The 17719-nt window shown below is 41.1% G+C and overlaps 1 protein-coding gene across 7 annotated transcripts in view; it reads left to right on the top strand.

Moving 5' to 3' along the window:
* Window positions 1–17719, top strand: part of NSD1 (nuclear receptor binding SET domain protein 1) — a 155850-nt gene that overhangs the window by 103228 nt on the left and 34903 nt on the right. For all 7 annotated transcript variants that reach the window (XM_059698196.1, XM_059698200.1, XM_059698197.1 and 4 more), the window contains 2 exons: window positions 4547–4747; window positions 6581–6760. In XM_059698196.1, the coding sequence (XP_059554179.1) occupies window positions 4547–4747; window positions 6581–6760 (381 nt within the window). The remainder of the gene's footprint in view (window positions 1–4546; window positions 4748–6580; window positions 6761–17719) is intronic.

Here is a 17719-nt window from a genome sequence, read left to right as displayed (position 1 = left end):
TACAACACGGAGGAACAGTGTATCGCAGGGAAATTCAACACTCTCCTGAATACCTGGCAGGACTAAGGCGAGCTAGACTGACGAGTAGAAGAACCGAAGGACCTTCACTACTGCAATTTTTTTTTTCTTTTTTCACCTTCTAACTAAGAAACCAATTTTTTTTTCTTCTTTTTCCATCACCTGATTTTACCCTTTTAATTACTACATTTTTATTTCTAACCATTATTATTACTGCTACCATTTTACCATTTTTTAAAGTGCCATTTTATTTTCTCTTCGTTTTATTTTGGGATTAGTGTTCTCCATTCTATTTTCATCGTTCCTTTAGCATCAATTTTCCCTACCTCAATTTTACCTAAATGCTAAAACCCTCTCCCTCACTTTTCCCCTTTTGTTGTCCTGTTTCTCTTGCCCTATTCCTGTTTTAGATTTTCCCTATTCCTTCTGTTTACCTCCTGTCAAAATTTCACCCTACGTATATATCCTATTTCCAATCCACTGCTCTAAATCCTTATATACAGAGAAGAAGGGAGAGGGATAGAGAGTTAGAAACATTGATGAGAGAGAAATGTCAATCAGCTGCCTTCTGCACACCCCTTACTGGGGATGTGCCCTTGACTGGAATCGAACCTGGGACCCTTCAGTCCACAGGCCAATGCTCTATCCACTGAGCCAAACCAGTTAGGGCTAAAAAAAAAATTTTAAATTTTTTTATTGATTTCAGAGAGGAAGGGAGAAGGAGAGAGATATAGAAACATCAATGATGAGAGAGAATCATTGATCGGCTGCCTCCTGCACATCCCACACTGGGGATTGAGCCCGAAACCCAGGCATGCGCCCCCACTGGGAATCGAACCATGACCTTCTGGTTCATAGGTCAATGCTCAACCACTGAGCTATGCCGGCTGGGCTTTTTAATTCTGTTTGGCTAATCCTCATCCAAGGATATTTTTCTCATTGTTTTTTTTGTTTGTTTGTTTTGTATTGTTTTTTTAGAGAGAGAGTAGAAGAAAGCGGGGGGTGGGGGGAGAGATAAAGAGAGATATTGATGTCAGAGAGACACATTGATTGGTTGCCTCCTGCACTCTCCAATCAGGGCGAGTATCAAGCCTGCAGCCAAAGTACTTGCCCTTAAGCAGAATTGAACCCTTGACCCTCCAAGGGCCAATGCTCTACCACTGATCCAAGCCAGCCAGGGCATGAATTATATTTTTATTTATTGATTTTATTAAATTTATTGGGGTGACTGTGGTTAACAAGATTATATAGGTTTCAAGTGTACATTTCTATGATATAAGACCTGTATATTGCACTTGTGTGTCCACCACCCAAAGCCAAACCATCTGTTGTCAACATATATTAGGCCCCCATTACTCCCACCGCTTTCTGGCAACCACCACACTGCTGTCTGTCTATAAGTTTCAGTTGTATATCTCACATATGAGTGAAATCATATGGTTCTTAGCTTTTTCTGACTAATTTCCCTAGCATAATATTCTCAAGTTCCATCCATGTTCCCAAATGGCAGTATTTCATCTTTACTTATGCTCTGTAATAATTCCATTCTCTATATGTTACCACATCTTTATCCAATCCTCTGTTGAAGACACTTTGGTTGTCTCCATGTCTTGGCCGCCATGAATAATGCTGCAGTAAACATAGGGGTGCATATATCTTTGCAGCATATATCTTTGCAAATACATGTTTTCGAGTTTTTCAGGTAGATACCCAAGAGAGGGATTGCTGGGTCATATAGTAACTCTTAATTTTTTGAGGAACCACCAGACTGTTTTCCATAGTGGCTGTGCCATTCTACACTCCCACCAGCAGTGAATGAGGGTTCCCTTTTCTCCACAACCTCTCCAACACTTGTTATTACTTGTCTTGTTGATAATAGTAATTCTAACAGGTGTGAGTGGTATGGTATCTCATAGTTTTTTGTTTATGTTAATCCTTACATGATTTTTTTTCTCATTGCTTTTTAGAGAGAGTGGAAGGGAGGGGGAGAAAGAGAGAGAAACATAGATGTGAGAGAGACACATCAACTAGTTGCCTCTCACACACGCCCCAATGTGGGCGGGGAGGGGGGGGAGTGAACCTTCTACTTGGGTACATGCCCTTAATCCGGAATCAAACTTGAGACCCTTTGGTGTGTGGGCCAACACTCTAACCATTTAATCACAACAGCCAGGGCTCTCGTTGTAGTTTTGATTTGCATTTCTCTAATAGCTAGTGAGATTGAACATTTTTTCATATATCTGTTGGCCTTTTGTTTGTCTTCTTGCTCACTCTATTTTTTCATTATCATTTATTTGTTGAGACTGGTCATTTGTCCTACTAACTTTTCCACATTCTAAATTTGATTGATCGCATCTTTGAGGTGTCCCTTTAACTTTCCTCCGTATTTCCTGGAAACTTGTAGTTCGATCTAAAGACTAGGTTAGTTTCAGGTCAGTTTTCTTTCGGCAAGGTGATGTGTACTTCCTATTATTTCCTATTTATGTCAGCAAGCATATATTGTCAGAGTTTACCCCTTAATAGTAATATTAAGATTGAGTTAGTCATGTTGTGAGCCTGATTAGTCTATTATAAAGTTCCTTACTGTGATACTGTGATTTATAATAAATGAATATTTGATCTTTGTCTAGTTTATGGCACAGAGCTCCTGAAATCCTTGGAATTTCCTAAGTGATAGTAGTGGTAAAGATGCCATTTGTATGTCTTTTGTTATGTTAATGGGGTGACTTTGGACCCATCTTAGGATGGGGCCTGATTGCCTAAACCTTCTTTGCCATGGCTGTTGTGGCTCAGTTGGTTGGGAATTGAAACCTCAGTGCACTGGAGGACTGTTAACTCCCAGTCAGGGTACATGCCCCAATTGCGGGCATCCCCCTTAGGGGGCAAGTAGGGGGCCAGACAATCTATGTTTCATTCTCACCCTCTCCCTCTCTCTCTCTAAAAGTCAATTCAAAAATAAAGAACCAACGTTGTGACTCGAGGGTTAGAACTTTCAGTCCTACCTCCCTGACTTCAAAGGAGGGGATAGGGGCTGGAGGTTGAAACTGTCTCCAATCATGCTTAGGGAATGAATCGCCATCAAAACCCAAAAGAATGGAGCTCAGAGAGCTTCTGGGTTGGTGAACATCTGGAGATTCTGGGAGAGTGGTGTGCTTAGAAAGAACATGGACTCTCTGAGCCCTTTCCCCATACCTTGTCCTATGCAGCTCTTCCATCTAGCTGTTCCTGAGTTACAGTAAACCCTCGATTTTTCGGACCTCGATTTAACAGATTTTAGATTGAAGGGACTAAATTTCAGGTCCATATGTCATATGTGAAAATTAGCAGCCTGTTAATTTTAAAGTGCTTTTAACCAAGATTTGCTTATAATTATATTAACAGGTTCTTTTGTTGTTATTAATTTACTGTTATTTTAAATAAATTTTAGCAAATAGACCATATGTTAGAAAAAACCACTGTAGTAATTTTGCTGACATAAATAAATATTATATATCTACAATTATAGTCTACATATTTAAATCCAAGAGTCACCGCTTGTAAACAATGTTTGGGGAATGATTAGCACGTGATCACACCGCAACTTAAACGATAATTGGTTCTGGTTCTGTTATCTGTGATATGACTTTCTGCAGCAGTTTTGTTTTGTTGTTGTTGATCCTCACCTTAGGATATCTCCACTGATTTTTTATTTTTATTTTTATTTTCTTAGAGAGAGTGGAAGGGAAGGGACGGGGGACAGAGACATCTGTGTGAGAGGAACACATCAATTGGTTGCCTTCCATACATGCCTGGCTCTGCAGCAGGTTTAATGTCTGATGTTCCAACTTGAGTTAAGCCCTAGTATGTGCAGTTATTTACTAGCAGTGACTGTTGAATGCACACATTTACTAGACCTATTCAGTATAAATTTAAAATTACAGTCATACGTATAGCAAACTTTTCTGTGAAATGAAACTTTTCATACATATTTAATTTTAATTATACAAACGTGTCTACATAAGTAAAAACAGATAAACTAACATTTGTCAATTTTTTAACACATGCATTCGGAAAACCTACTTTATTATATAACAGACTTTTGCCTTTAATGGAGACCCCAGTAAGAACCATGTTTCCCTGAATCCTGTGAGCTGCTCTAGAAAATTAATTGAAGTCAAGACGGGGGATCATGGGAACCCTCTGATTTATAGTTAGTTGTTCAGAAGTACAGGTGACGACCTGAACTCAGCAATTGGTGTCTGAAGCAGGGCACGTACATGACAGTTTTATAGGACTGAGCCCTTAACCTATGGGATCTGATGTTATCTCCAGGTAGATATTGTCAGAATCAAGTTGAATTATAGGACAGCCAGTTGTTGTTGCAAAATTGCCTAGTTAGGTGGGAACACATCCTACACCCAACACCTCCCCCATCCCCAGGTGGAATGTGATGCAGAATTGTGTATTCACTAAATTTTCAGCTAATGGTTTAGCATTGAGTGAATTCTTGAATTGGTATTAATTTGTTACCTTTTTTCTCCTTTCCTAGGAATCCATACCTGTTTTGTATGTAAACAGAGTGGGGAAGATGTTAAAAGGTGCCTTCTGCCCTTGTGTGGAAAGTTTTATCATGAAGAGTGTGTCCAGAAGTACCCACCCACTGTCATGCAGAACAAGGGCTTTCGGTGCTCCCTCCACATCTGTATAACCTGCCATGCTGCTAATCCAGCCAGTGTTTCTGCATCTAAAGGTATGGGTTGTGAACCAATCTAATTGTAAAATCTCAGTTTCATTGGCAGTGGATGTTTCCAGATGCCACGTGGCATGTCGCTTCATGACCTATCTAACTTTTGTCAGAGTACCAGTATTTTATGTGAGAGACAAGAGAATAATGGATTAAATAGCCATCACATTGTATTCTATGGAGTGCTAACATTATGTGGTTGTTTTAAATATTGGATTTTGTGTCTTCATCCCCTTACCTACTCCATTAGACCATAGTCTATTCTCCTGAGGACCCTTTATATCTGCACTTGTCAGATATGATATCATTTAGACATGCATGTAGGTCAGAATTGAGGTTTTTGTTTTGTGTTGATTTGCTTTTTTTTTTTTTTTTAATGGGAACACCTATCTTGAAAGCCTTTTTCTGCTTCATAGGTGGAAAACTGAGGTTTCTAAAACTATATGTGGATATATATAATGCAAGAGCTTTTTTTTTTATTGATTTCAGAGAGGAAGGGAGAGGGAGAGAGAGGTAGAAACATTAATGATGAGAGAGAATCACTGATCAGCTTCCTCCTGCACGCCCCCTACTAGGGATCGAGCCCACAACCCAGGCATGTGCCCTTGACCAGAATCAAACCCAGAACCCTTCAGTCTCTAGGCTGACGCTCTATCCACTGAGCAAAACTGGCTAGGGTTTGTTTTGTTTTTGTTAATCCTCACCAGAGGATATTTTTCCCATTAATTTTTTTTTTTTTAAGAGTGTAAGGGAGGGGAACAGAGAGAGAGAAACATCAGTGTGAGAGAGACACATTGATTGGTTGCCTTCTGTACCCGTCCTGACCAGGGCCTGGGATCGAATCCACAACCAAGGTATATGCCCTTTACTGGGAATGGAACCTTGCGTTCTTTCAGTCTGAGAGCTGATGCTCTAAGCACTGAACAAACCAGCCAGGGCGGTAACTCAAGTTTTTAAATCTGTTCCTACTGGGAAAACAATCATTTGTTTCTGTTCAGTAATAGTGGGTCTCTTACTGGTTGTCTTTTGTTGTTGTTGTTGTTAATCCTCACCCGAGAATATTTTTCCCGTTGAGTTTTAGAAAGAGTAGTGGAAGGGGGAGGGAGAGACTGAAAGACACATCCAATGGTTGTCTCCTGCAGGGGAACCAGGTTCAATTTCAGGTACCTTGGTTGCACACTGGCCAGGGCAGTCTTGCCTTTTTAAAAAAAAAATCCATCTTTTAAGCAGACTGGCAATACCTTTGGTAAGTTGATTTCCAGGCCCTGTAGATCTCATTAGTCTTAAGCATAATAATTTAACTTGCATGATCAAATTTGCAGTTTAACCATCATGTACCTTCCTGTTTTCAGTTGTTATTGTAGATTACATTTAGGTGGTTTGGTAATGGTTTTTAGTTGGTGAAATATTTAGAGGATATAGTTCATCTAGAAGGGGTGGAGGAGTTCATTCAAGAATCACAGCACCAGGTAACAAAAGTAAGCAAGAGCCTTCCTGCCAGCTGTCCTTTTATTCTGATAGTTCACACCCCCACGTCCCATTTAGTTTGCTGGCGATTTCAGGTTTCCTAGGAGTCAGGGCAGTGGTTTGAAAAGGGCTTTCCTTGGTGAGGCAGGCTCACTTACAGTTGTGGGATCTGACTCCTTATGTTGAAGTCACATAGCTCCCACCTGAGCTTTTCTTAGTGAATTGGTTGTTAAAGATCACCTGCCGTAGAAGTGCTTCCTTTTATCTGTGACATTTTCTCAGTTCTAGCAAATAAACTTGAATAACGCACATTTTAAGTATTTACTCTCTTCATGTGTTTTTTTGCTCCTCCCTTGTTTTCTTGATTCTCAGGTCGTCTGATGCGATGTGTCCGCTGCCCTGTGGCATACCATGCCAATGACTTTTGTCTGGCTGCTGGGTCAAAGATACTTGCTTCTAATAGTATCATCTGCCCAAATCACTTTACACCCAGGCGAGGCTGCCGAAATCATGAGCATGTTAACGTTAGTTGGTGTTTTGTATGCTCAGAAGGTAAGACATAATTTCTTGATGTATGAATAGTCTAAAAAGAGATTAGTACTGTGTGTGTGTGTGTGTGTGTGTGTGTGTATGTGTGTACATACACACTTTGAAATCCTCAACAGAAGATATGTTTGCATTGATTTGAGAAAAAGAGGAAGGTGGGGAGTTGGGGGAAAGAGAGAAACACCAATGTGAGAGAGAAACATCAATTGCCTCCTGTACACTCCCCAACTAGGAATCAAACCCAAAACATAGGTATGTGTCCTGACCAGAAATCAGACCCACGGCCTTTTTGTTTATGGGATGATGCTCCACCCAACTGAGCCACTCAGCCATGGCAGATACTTTAATTGCAACAAAAAACTTTCTTCACATCGCCACTACAAGAAATATTGGGAATTGATGTCCTGAATTAGTGATAGCATAGCAGAACTTTCAAACTTGGTTTTGTTCCCCCTTAAGGAGAGGTTTTGTTTTTATTTTGAATAATGACTTGATTTTATCAAAATGTTAAAAAATTTAAGCACTAAAGAAAAAGACAGGAAAAAGGAGACAGAATCACTCTTGGGAAATGAGGTGATGTCAAATGGTACAAACTTCTAATTATACTATGAATAATTTGGGGGGATATAATGAACAGCTTGGTCACTATAGTTAACAATACTGTATTATATATTTGAAAGTTAAGATAATAGATCTTAAAAGTTCTCACCACCAAAAAATAAGAAATTGTAACTGTGATGGATGTGTTACCTAATCTTATTGTGGTCATCTTTTCACAGTATAGACATATATTGGGTCACTATGCTGTATACTTTAAACTTATTCAATCTTATATGTAAACTATATCTCAGTAAAGCTGGAAAATGAAGAAGAGAAAAAGAAAAAAGAATGAGCGAACAATTCCCAAATCATCTGAGTCTCACCATCAGAAAAAAAAATTGTTTAATATTAAGTGATATTACTCCAGATACGTGTATATAACTCAATAGAAGCAATTCTAGAAGATGATATCATGGTATAATTGTGTGTTTTTTAAATTTTTACATGAATTTAAATGGAAGAAACAAAGGGAAAGTGGAGAAATTTATGAATTTCCTTACTATTAGGGATATTAATATGTTACTAAAAGGTCTTATAAAGTGGAGGAAAAACTAATTTTATATCTTTTTATATATATTCAATTTAAAAATATTTCTCTTCTAGTACAGAGTCAATATTATCCTTATACAGTTTCTTTTTCTGATTTTTGCTAGTTAAGTGGAGGATTTAGTATTCATTGCTGGTCCACTTACTGTAGTGATTATTGTTCTGAATTTTTCTCTTGATTTTCTGATTGTCTAAGAAGCACCCACAGGTGCTATACTTCTCCATTTGAGGCTGTTTGGCATTTACCTGTGTACAAGAAGCACATTTTGGGTTACTTAACCTTTGTACTAGAAGCACATGCTGGCTTATCCTTATCTAATAAAAGGGAAACATGGTAATTGGCTTTCGACCGCTACCCTTCCCATTGGCTAATCAGCGAGATATGCAAATTAACCGCCAGCCAAGATGGCGGCCAGCAGCCAGGCAGCTTAAAGCGAACATGAATGAGGCTTGCTTGCTTCAGTGACAGAGGACTCCAACGTTCCCCGCCTGCCTTGCCGGCCTCTGACCTGGCAGTTTGAAACATTGTAACAAATATAGAAGCTAAACAAAACCCCAGAAACCTGCTTTCAGCGAGCCGGGATCTCAGAGCTGGAGTTGATACAGAGTTTCGATTATAGAACACAAACAAACCAGATACCTGCTTTCAACAGCAGAGGCCTCAGAGCTGGAGCCAGACCTAAAGCTGGCCCAGAATAAAAAAAAAGAAAAAAGAAAAAAAGGAGCGGTTGGGAGCTTCAGTCACCCGCCAGCCTGAAAACAGCCCTCATCCCCTCACCGAGGCTGGCCAGGCACCCCAGTGGGGACCCCCACCCTGATCCAGGACACCCTTCAGGGCAAACCAGCCAGTCCCTACCCGTGCACCAGGCCTCTATGCTATATAGTAAAAGGGTAATATGCCTCCCAGCACTGGGATCAGCAGAGGCGCGAGGCCTCCCGGCACTGGGATCAGCGTGACAGGAGGCAGCGCCCAAACCCCCTGATCGGCCCTGCGGCTCTGTGTGTGATAGGGTGCGGCACCCCAAACCCCCCCCCCCCCCCCCGGGCCCTGCTCTGTGTGTGACGGGGTAGAGCCATAACCTCCCCATCGGCCCTGCCCTGAGTGTGACAGTGGTGGCTCCCCAATCCCCTGATTGGCCCTGCTCTGTGGGTGATAAGAGGGCGGCGCCCCAACCCCGTGACACGCCCTGCTCTGTGTGTGACAGGGGGCGGTGACCCAACTCCCCTATCGGCCCTACTCTGTGAGTGACGGGGGGAGCTCCCAAACCCCCTGATGGGCCCTACTCTGTGCGTGACAGGGGGGAGCTCCCCAACCCCCTGATGGGCCCTGCTCTGTGCGTGACAGGGGGCAGCGCCCCAACCCCCTGATTGGCCCTGCTCTGTGCGTGACGGGGTGGCGCCGCAACCTCCCCATCGACCCTGCCTTGAGTGTGACAGGAGGCGGTGCCCCAGCCCCCCAATTGGCCCTACCCTGAGCATGACTGAGGGTGGCATTGCAACCTCCCGATCCACCCTGCTCTGTGCATGACGGGGCAGTGCCCCAACTCCCCAATCGGCCCTGCTCTGAGCCCGACCAGGGGCTGCACCTAGGGATTGGGCCTGCCCTCTGCCACCCGGGATCAGGCCTAAGCCAGCAGGGCGTTATCTCCCGATGGGTCCCAGACTGGGAGAGGGCACAGGCCGGGCTGAGGGACGCCCCCTTACCCCCCGAGTGCACAAATTTTTGTGCACCGGGCCTCTAGTTATAAATGTTTAGGCTGTGTGTGTGTGTGTTTTAAGACGAGTGTGGACATTGCTCCACTGTCTTCTGATGTTGAGGATGGCACCAGTTTTCTTACCCAGTTTTCTCATTCCTTTTTAAATTGTATAAAATTTGTTAACTAGCAACTTTTGGGGAACAATTTCCCTAACTTCATTTTTTTAAACAAAATATATTTTATTGATTTTTTACAGAGAGGAAGGGAGAGAGATAGAGAGTTAGAAACATCGATGAGAGAGAAACATCGATCAGCTGCCTCCTGCACATCTATTGGGGATGTGCCCGCAACCCAGGTACATGCCTCTTACCAGAATCGAACCCAGGACCTTTCAGTCCGCAGGCCGACGCTCTATCCATTGAGCCAAACTGGTTTCGGCCTAACTTCATTTTTTGAATATCTACTTACTAGAGGTCCGGTGCACAAATTTGTGCACAGGTGGGGTCCCTCGGAGTGGGCTGCAGAGATCGGGCCCCAGCCTTGCAGCCCCTCCTTGGCCTGGCACCCCCCCCCTCACCTGCTCCACCATCCCTCCTGTGGTGTGATCAGTCGGGGCCGCGCGCCCCCTCTCCCCCCCCCCGCTCCCTCAGCACCTGGGAGCCGTGCGGCGATTGGGCCCTGCTTGCTCCCGCCATGTTCCGCGCCACCCCATGGTGGTCTGCGCACATCATAGCAAGCTGCGAACTCTGGGTGGAATGACTGCCCAAGGACAATTTGCATATTAGGCTATTATTATATAGGATTGGTGATGCAATTTTATGAAAACTTGGCTGGTTATAAACATGTTGATGGACTAGTTTTAAAAAAAACAAGGGAAGAACCAAGATGGCGGCAGAGGTTAACGCCGGAGTTTGCTGCTTTGAACAACTACTTCAAAAGTGAAACTAAAAGACAGAACGGACATCACCAAGAACCACAGGAACGCTGGCTGAGTGGAAGTCCTACAACTAGGAGGAAAGAGAAACGCATACGGACACTCAGAGGAGGCGCAGTTCTGAAGTCAAATTCTGATGTGCGGAGTGCGCGGAGCAGGCTGGCGGCGGAGGGCGCGGTTGTTGTTTTCAATGGGAGGGAGTCGCAGACTCTGAGCTCCAGATACAGGCGAGTCTTTAGGGACCCAGACTCAAACGGGAGAAGCGGGACTGTCTGGCTTCGGTCAGAGCGAGTGCAGCTTTCTTTCCGAGCTTTGCAGCGGGTGCTGGGACTCAGAGAGGCAGAGCCCCTGGGGACAGGACTGAGAGCCACCATAACTGCTCTCTCCAGCCCACCCTGTTGATCCTGTGCGACCCGCCCCGCCCAAGCCCTGCACAGAGGCATTTGCCGGATAGCCTCAGGCAAAGGCTAGATTAGCACCTCCCTAGAGGACAGAAGTTCTCTCACTGCTGACACAGCTGATTCTCATAGCCACTTGGCCTGGAGGTCAGACCCTCCCTGGTATTAGCTACAACAATCAAGGTTTAACTATAAGACTGCGCACAAAGACCACTAGGGGGTGCACCAAGGAAGCATAACAAAATGCGGAGACAAAGAAACAGGACAAAATTGTCAATGGAAGATATAGAGTTCAGAACCACACTTTTAAGGTCTCTCAAGAACTGTTTAGAAGCCGCCGATAAACTTAATGAGATCTACAAGAAAACTAATGAGACCCTCGATGTTATATTGGGGAACCAACTAGAAATTAAGCATACACGGACTGAAATAACGAATATTATACAGACTCCCAACAGCAGACCAGAGGAGCGCAAGAATCAAGTCATTGATTTGAAATGCGAGGAAGCAAAAAACACCCAACGGGAAAAGCAAAATGAAAAAAGAATCCAAAAATGCGAGGATAGTGTAAGGAGCCTCTGGGACAGCTTCAAGCGTACCAACATCAGAATTATAGGGGTGCCAGAAGATGAGAGAGACCAAGATATTGAAAACCTATTTGAAGAAATAATGACAGAAAACTTCCCCCACCTGGTGAAAGAAATGGACTTACAGGTCCAAGAAGCTCGGAGAACCCCAAACAAAAGGAATCCAAAGAGGACCACACCAAGACACATCATCATTAAAATGCCAAGAGCAAAAGATAAAGAGAGAATCTTAAAAACAGCAAGAGAAAGAAACTCAGTTACCTACAAGGGAATACCCATACGACTGTCAGCTGATTTCTCAACAGAAACTTTGCAGGCCAGAAGGGAATGGCAAGAAATATTCAAAGTGATGAATACCAAGAACCTACAACCAAGATTACTTTATCCAGCAAAGCTATCATTCAGAATTGAAGGTCAGATAAAGAGCTTCACAGATAAGGAAAAGCTAAAGGAGCTCATCACCACCAAACCAGGATTATATGAAATGCTGAAAGGTATCCTTTAAGAAGAGGAAGAGGAAGAAAAAGGTAAAGATACAAATTATGAACAACAAATATGCATCTATCAACAAGTGAATCTAAGAATCAAGTGAATAAATAATCTGATGAACAGAATGAACTGGTGATTATAATAGAATCAGGGACATAGAAAGGGAATGGACTGACTATTCTCGGGGGGAAAAGGGGTGTGGGAGATGCAGGAAGAGACTGGACAAAAATCGTGCACCTATGGATGAGGACAGTGGGTGGGGAGTGAGGGCGGAGGGTGGGGCGGGAACTGGGAGGAGGGGAGTTATGGGGGGGGAAAAAGAGGAACAAATGTAAGAATCTGAACAATAAAGATTTAATTAAAAAAAATAAAAAAAACAAGGAACATGTATAATTTAATGAGAATCACCTTTGAGAAATTTGGGTATGCTAAATAATGCTGCCCTGGCCATTGTGGTTCAGTGGTTAGAGTGTTGGCCAGCTCACCCAAGGGTCTCTCTCTGGTTTGATTCCCAGCCAAGGACACATATCTGGGTTGCAGATTCAATAGCCGGTCCCCATTTAGGATGCATGTGGGGAGGCAACCACTCGATGTGTCTCTCTTACATCAATGTTCCCTCCCTTCCCCTCCTCTCCCCTCCCCCTCTCCTCCCCTCCCTCCTTCCCTCCCTCCCTCCCTCCATTGAAAAGCAATGGAAAAAATGTCCTCAGGTAAGGATTAAACAACAAAAATAATGCTAAAGCCAACAAAAAGTAGAATTTTTCTTTTGCTCTCAAGATTTATCTGACATGACAATTGAAGTTAAAACTCCATCTATTGATTAGGGTTTGGATCAGGACATAGTTGGCATCCTCAGATTATGACGTTAATATGTAATAAGTAAAGTAGAAGATTAAGTGCAGTTAATATGTGTAGAAAGTGGAGCTTTGGTGTAGTTAGCAATGTTTCAATGCACAAAGAGGACTATGTTAGCTTTGTTATTGTCCTGTATAAAACTTTATGAATTATACATTCTTTTTTGTTCTTATAATATAAAACTGTCTTGTGGTGAAAACTGCTGCCTATTATTAATCAACTTTCTTTTGTTTAAATAAAGTTAAACACAGAATTTTGGTATTTAGCTGAAACCGGTTTGGCTCAGTGGATAGAGCGTCGGCCTGCGGACTGAGGGGTCCCGGGTTCGATTCCGGTCAAGGGCATGTACCTGGGTTGCGGGCATATCCCCAGTGGGAGATGTGCGGGAGGCAGCTGATCAATGTTTCTCTCTCATCGATGTTTCTAACTCTCTATCTCCCTTCCTCTCTGTAAAAAATCAATAAAATATATTAAAAAAAACTTCATATGTCAAATTTTCTGAAGGATTTGACATCATAGATATTTTTATGCTTAAAAATGTCTAATTTTGTGCCCAAAAAAAGAGCATTTGCAGGAAGTTTTAATTTATTACTTTATTTTGAAGAAAAAGTTATTGTATACTTCAGGAAGCTATTGGTGAAATGCTCCATCTCAAGATACTTGTGAACACTGGTTTAAACGCTTTAAAAGTGATGATTTCAATGTGAAAGACAAAGAACGTCCAGGTCAACCAAAAAAGTTTGAAGACCAACAATTACAAGCATTATTGGATCAAGATGCTTGTCAAACTCAAAAACTACTTGCAGAAAGATTAAATGTTGCTCAGCAAACAATTTCTGATCGTTTACAAGCAATGGGAAAGATTTTAAAGGAAGGAAAATGGGTGCCACATCAACTGAACAAAAGACAGATGAAAACCGAAAACTCATCAGTAAAATGTTGCTTCAACGGCACGAAAGAAAGTCTTTTTTGCATCGAATTGTGACTGGCGATGAAAGTGGATTTATTTTCAGAATCCCAAATGCACAAAATCATGTGTTATTCCAGGTCAACCATTAACATCGACTGCAAGGCCAAATCGCTTCAGAAAGAAGTCAATGCTCTGCGTTTGTTGGGATCAGGTAGGTGTTATGTATTATGAGCTTCTAAAACCAGATGAAACCATTAATACCTACAATAAATAATCAATTTGAACCACGTGAAATGACCAGAATGTGCCAGAAGACACGGCAAAGTAATTTTGCTTCATGATGACACACCATCACACACTTCAAAACCAGTTAAAGACACGTTTAATCCACCCGCCTTATTCACCAGACCTGGTTCCTTCAGATTACTACTTGTTCTTATCCATGTCACATGCACTTTAAAAAATACGAAGAAGTGGAAAACTGGGTCTATGAATGGTTTGCCTCAAAACAAGAAATGTTCTATTGGGACGGCATCCACAAATTATCTGAAAGATGGGGGAAATGTGTAGCTAGCGATGGACATTACTTTGAATAAAGCACTTTTGATGTTTCTCTTGAAATTATCGTGTTTTCTTTGATTACAAAATCCGCCGTTATTAACCAGTATACCTAGTATCCCTGCGAAGCAGGGAGTGCCTAGATACCCTTTATTTGGCTTCCATGAGATCGTAACTCTTTTGTAGTAATGTGAAGATGTTACTTGCCTTTTTAACTTTGTTGACATTTTCACTAATGGTGCAAAATCAATGGTGGGTAAAACTGGCACCTGAACACAAATCAAGGTGATGGCTCCAAAACCTTACAACTCTAAGTGTTCATTGTATTCTTTGTTACCACATACTTGCAGTAAAAATCATGAAAGTTTCACCTAAGACTGTCCTTGATTAAAAGTATTTTAATCAAGTAAATATATTTATTTTATTAAATCTCAACCTTCAAGTGAATATTGCTTTAATATTCTGTGTGATAAAATGGGAAGTACACATGTTTCATACTAATGGTCTAAGTAAAAGCAGTCATGCAATTAGGATGCCAGTCTGAACTAGCTGCCTTATTCATAGAAAACCATTTTTAGTTGTATTACTGACAAACTATGGCTCTTCATACTTGCATATTTATTTGTCAAACTTTTTCTTGAAAATGGATGAAAGCAAGCCTGCCAGTTAAAGAAAAACAACTGACAGAAATTGTTGCCAATCATAAAATTTGAGCTCTTAAGTGAAAATTAGAATTTTGGAAAACTACCACCCTGAGCTTAACAGCTTCCTAGTATCTCCTGATGAAATCATGGTGATATTAACAAAATGTGGCCATTTGTTATTACACAATGAAATAGAATAACTTTGGGAAGATCTAGCTGATTCAGCAAACCATCAGTTTTCATATAACTAATGTGTGATGTTAAAAAAAAAAGAGGCATATATAAAAGATCCATTCAAAGTATAAGACAGATCGATGAATTTTAATGTATTAGTACTAAAAGTTTATTGATATGATTTCAGATTTGATATTGCAAATAAAGTCTATCCTTTGAAGTTTAAGTGTATAGTACCAAAGAAGGAATAATGTACAGTTACTGAGCAAGTTTTTAAAGTACTCCTTTTTTCAACTATTTATCTGTGAGGGATCATTTTCTTTTCCTTTTTTATTTTTAAAATATATTTTATTGATTTTTTTTACAGAGAGGAAGGGATAGGGATAGAGAGTTAGAAACATCGATGAGAGAGAAACATCGATCAGCTGCTTCCTGCTCACTCCCCACTGGGGATGTGCCCGCAACCAAGGTACATGCCCTTGATCGGAATCGAACCTGGGACCCTTGAGTCCGCAGGCTGACACTCTGTCCACTGAGCCAAACCGGTTAGGGCTTCTTTTCTTTTTTTAAAATAAACTTTTGTTTTAAATTGATTTTTAGAGGGGGTGAGAGAGAGAAACATCACTTGGTTGCCTCCTATAAATGACCTGCCTAGGGACCAAACCCACAAATGATATGTGCTCTGACTGGAATTGGAACTCACAATCTTTTAGGTCTATGGGACAACATTCCAAGCAACCGAGCCACCTAGCCAGGTTGAGAGATCATTTTTTTCATGGACATCATCCAAACAACATATTACAACAAATTTAATTTTAATATTTGTAAAAATGTAAAACCTTGAGCACACTAATATTTTGTTTTGGAAAATACATAAAATAGATAATGTTATTTATGTTAACATAATAGATTTGTTGTTAATAAAAATGAATTAATGTTCAATTTTTTTATTAATTTCAGTTTCTGTTTGGTAAATATCAATATTTTTAGCCCACATAAACGATAGTCTTTGGGAATCTCCTTTGTTTTTTAGAATAAAGTGCTAATGCAAAAAAGCCTGAGAACTTCTGATCTCACTGTCTAAGATTATCTTGTTGTTCGAGTACTGGGAGAGAATGAAGTCTTAGAAAAAAATATTTTTGGGGGTGGGCCCATATATAGGAAAAACCGAAGGTGTTATCCAGAGTATTAGGATAATAGTATGGTAAATGGCTAAATTGGAAGGTATCCATTCCTAGAATTCAGCAATGTTTAAATTTTTTTTTTTTATCCTCTTTAACCAAATGGTACTTTTTCATCTTTTGGTTTCCTTTGATGGTTCATGAGTTTTTCCTCTTCTGTCTTCCTGCCTTTCTCTCCTATACATGTCCTTTACTGCCAGTATAGACCCTCCTGCCTGCTTCCCACTTATCTACTCAGATTAATCCTGCTTATTTCTTTCCTCATATTCCATTATGTCCTTCCTGCAAAGCTGATGTGCTTGCCAACTAATTCCTCTCAGCTCTGATATTTGACTATTTTTATTGGGTATTCTTTTTGTCCAGATGTCTTATGAAATATCCTTCTTTGAACACCTAATTCAGATACTTATTGTATGTGAAATACTTCCAGTGTGTCATGAATGCCATATTGGTAAAAGGAAAGTTTTTCTGTTCAGTCCATGTAGTTGGCAAACTATGCTATTATCTTGTGACTCAGCAGATAACAAAGCATAGATAGGAATGTTGTAGAAGGTATTACATTATTGGGGGAGTTAAACTTATGTGACTATGTCATTCTTATGTCTCCTGCTAAAATTGTTTCACTCACCCACAAAATGCACAAGAATAAATGAGTTTCAGAGCATAGAGTACAGGCTATATATATTGAGTAAACAAGTTATTCAAACTTATTTTGTAGCAGCCGACTTTTCCAAATGATATCTCACTCTGAATTTGAACTCCCATATGCAACAGATTAAAGGGTAACTTCTATAAGTGAAGCAAGAGTTGGGTCTTAAGCACATGTACCTGGCCCCCAAAAAACAAATACCCTAAAGCTTGTTTTAAGAGCCTGCTTTAGGTTGAGAAAAGGAAAATAGCACAGGTGGAAAATGTACAAGAATAGTGTCACAAAATTAAGTTTCTTATAGGATTTTACGAGGTAAAGGAGGCACAGTGAGGCCACGATGGATGTGGATGTATACCTTGCTAAGGTTTTATTCCTCACTAATTCCTTAGGGTGAAACTTCAGAGGTACATGTTTGAGCCTGGCATGTTTGAGTCATGTTCATTTCTGGCATAAGATAAGGCTTTTTTGTTTTTGTGTTGTTGTTTTTTTTGGCCTTTATTGATTTCAGAGAGGAAGGGAGAGGGGGAGAGAGGGAATTAGAAACATCAATGATGAGAAAGAATCATTGATTGGCTGCCTCCTGCATGCACCATACTAAGGATCAAGTCCACAACCCTGGCATGTGTCCTGACCAGGAATTGAACCGTGACTTCCTGGTTCATAGGTCAGTGCTCAACCACTGAACCACTAGCTAGGCTGAAATTCTTTATCTGCAGCCCTGAGGATTTCAGATTCAAGTATGT

This window comes from Myotis daubentonii, chromosome 5 (genome assembly GCF_963259705.1).
Source record: "Myotis daubentonii chromosome 5, mMyoDau2.1, whole genome shotgun sequence".
In the NCBI taxonomy this organism is placed as follows: Eukaryota; Metazoa; Chordata; class Mammalia; order Chiroptera; family Vespertilionidae; genus Myotis; species Myotis daubentonii.
This window is presented reverse-complemented; position numbering and strand designations above follow the sequence as displayed.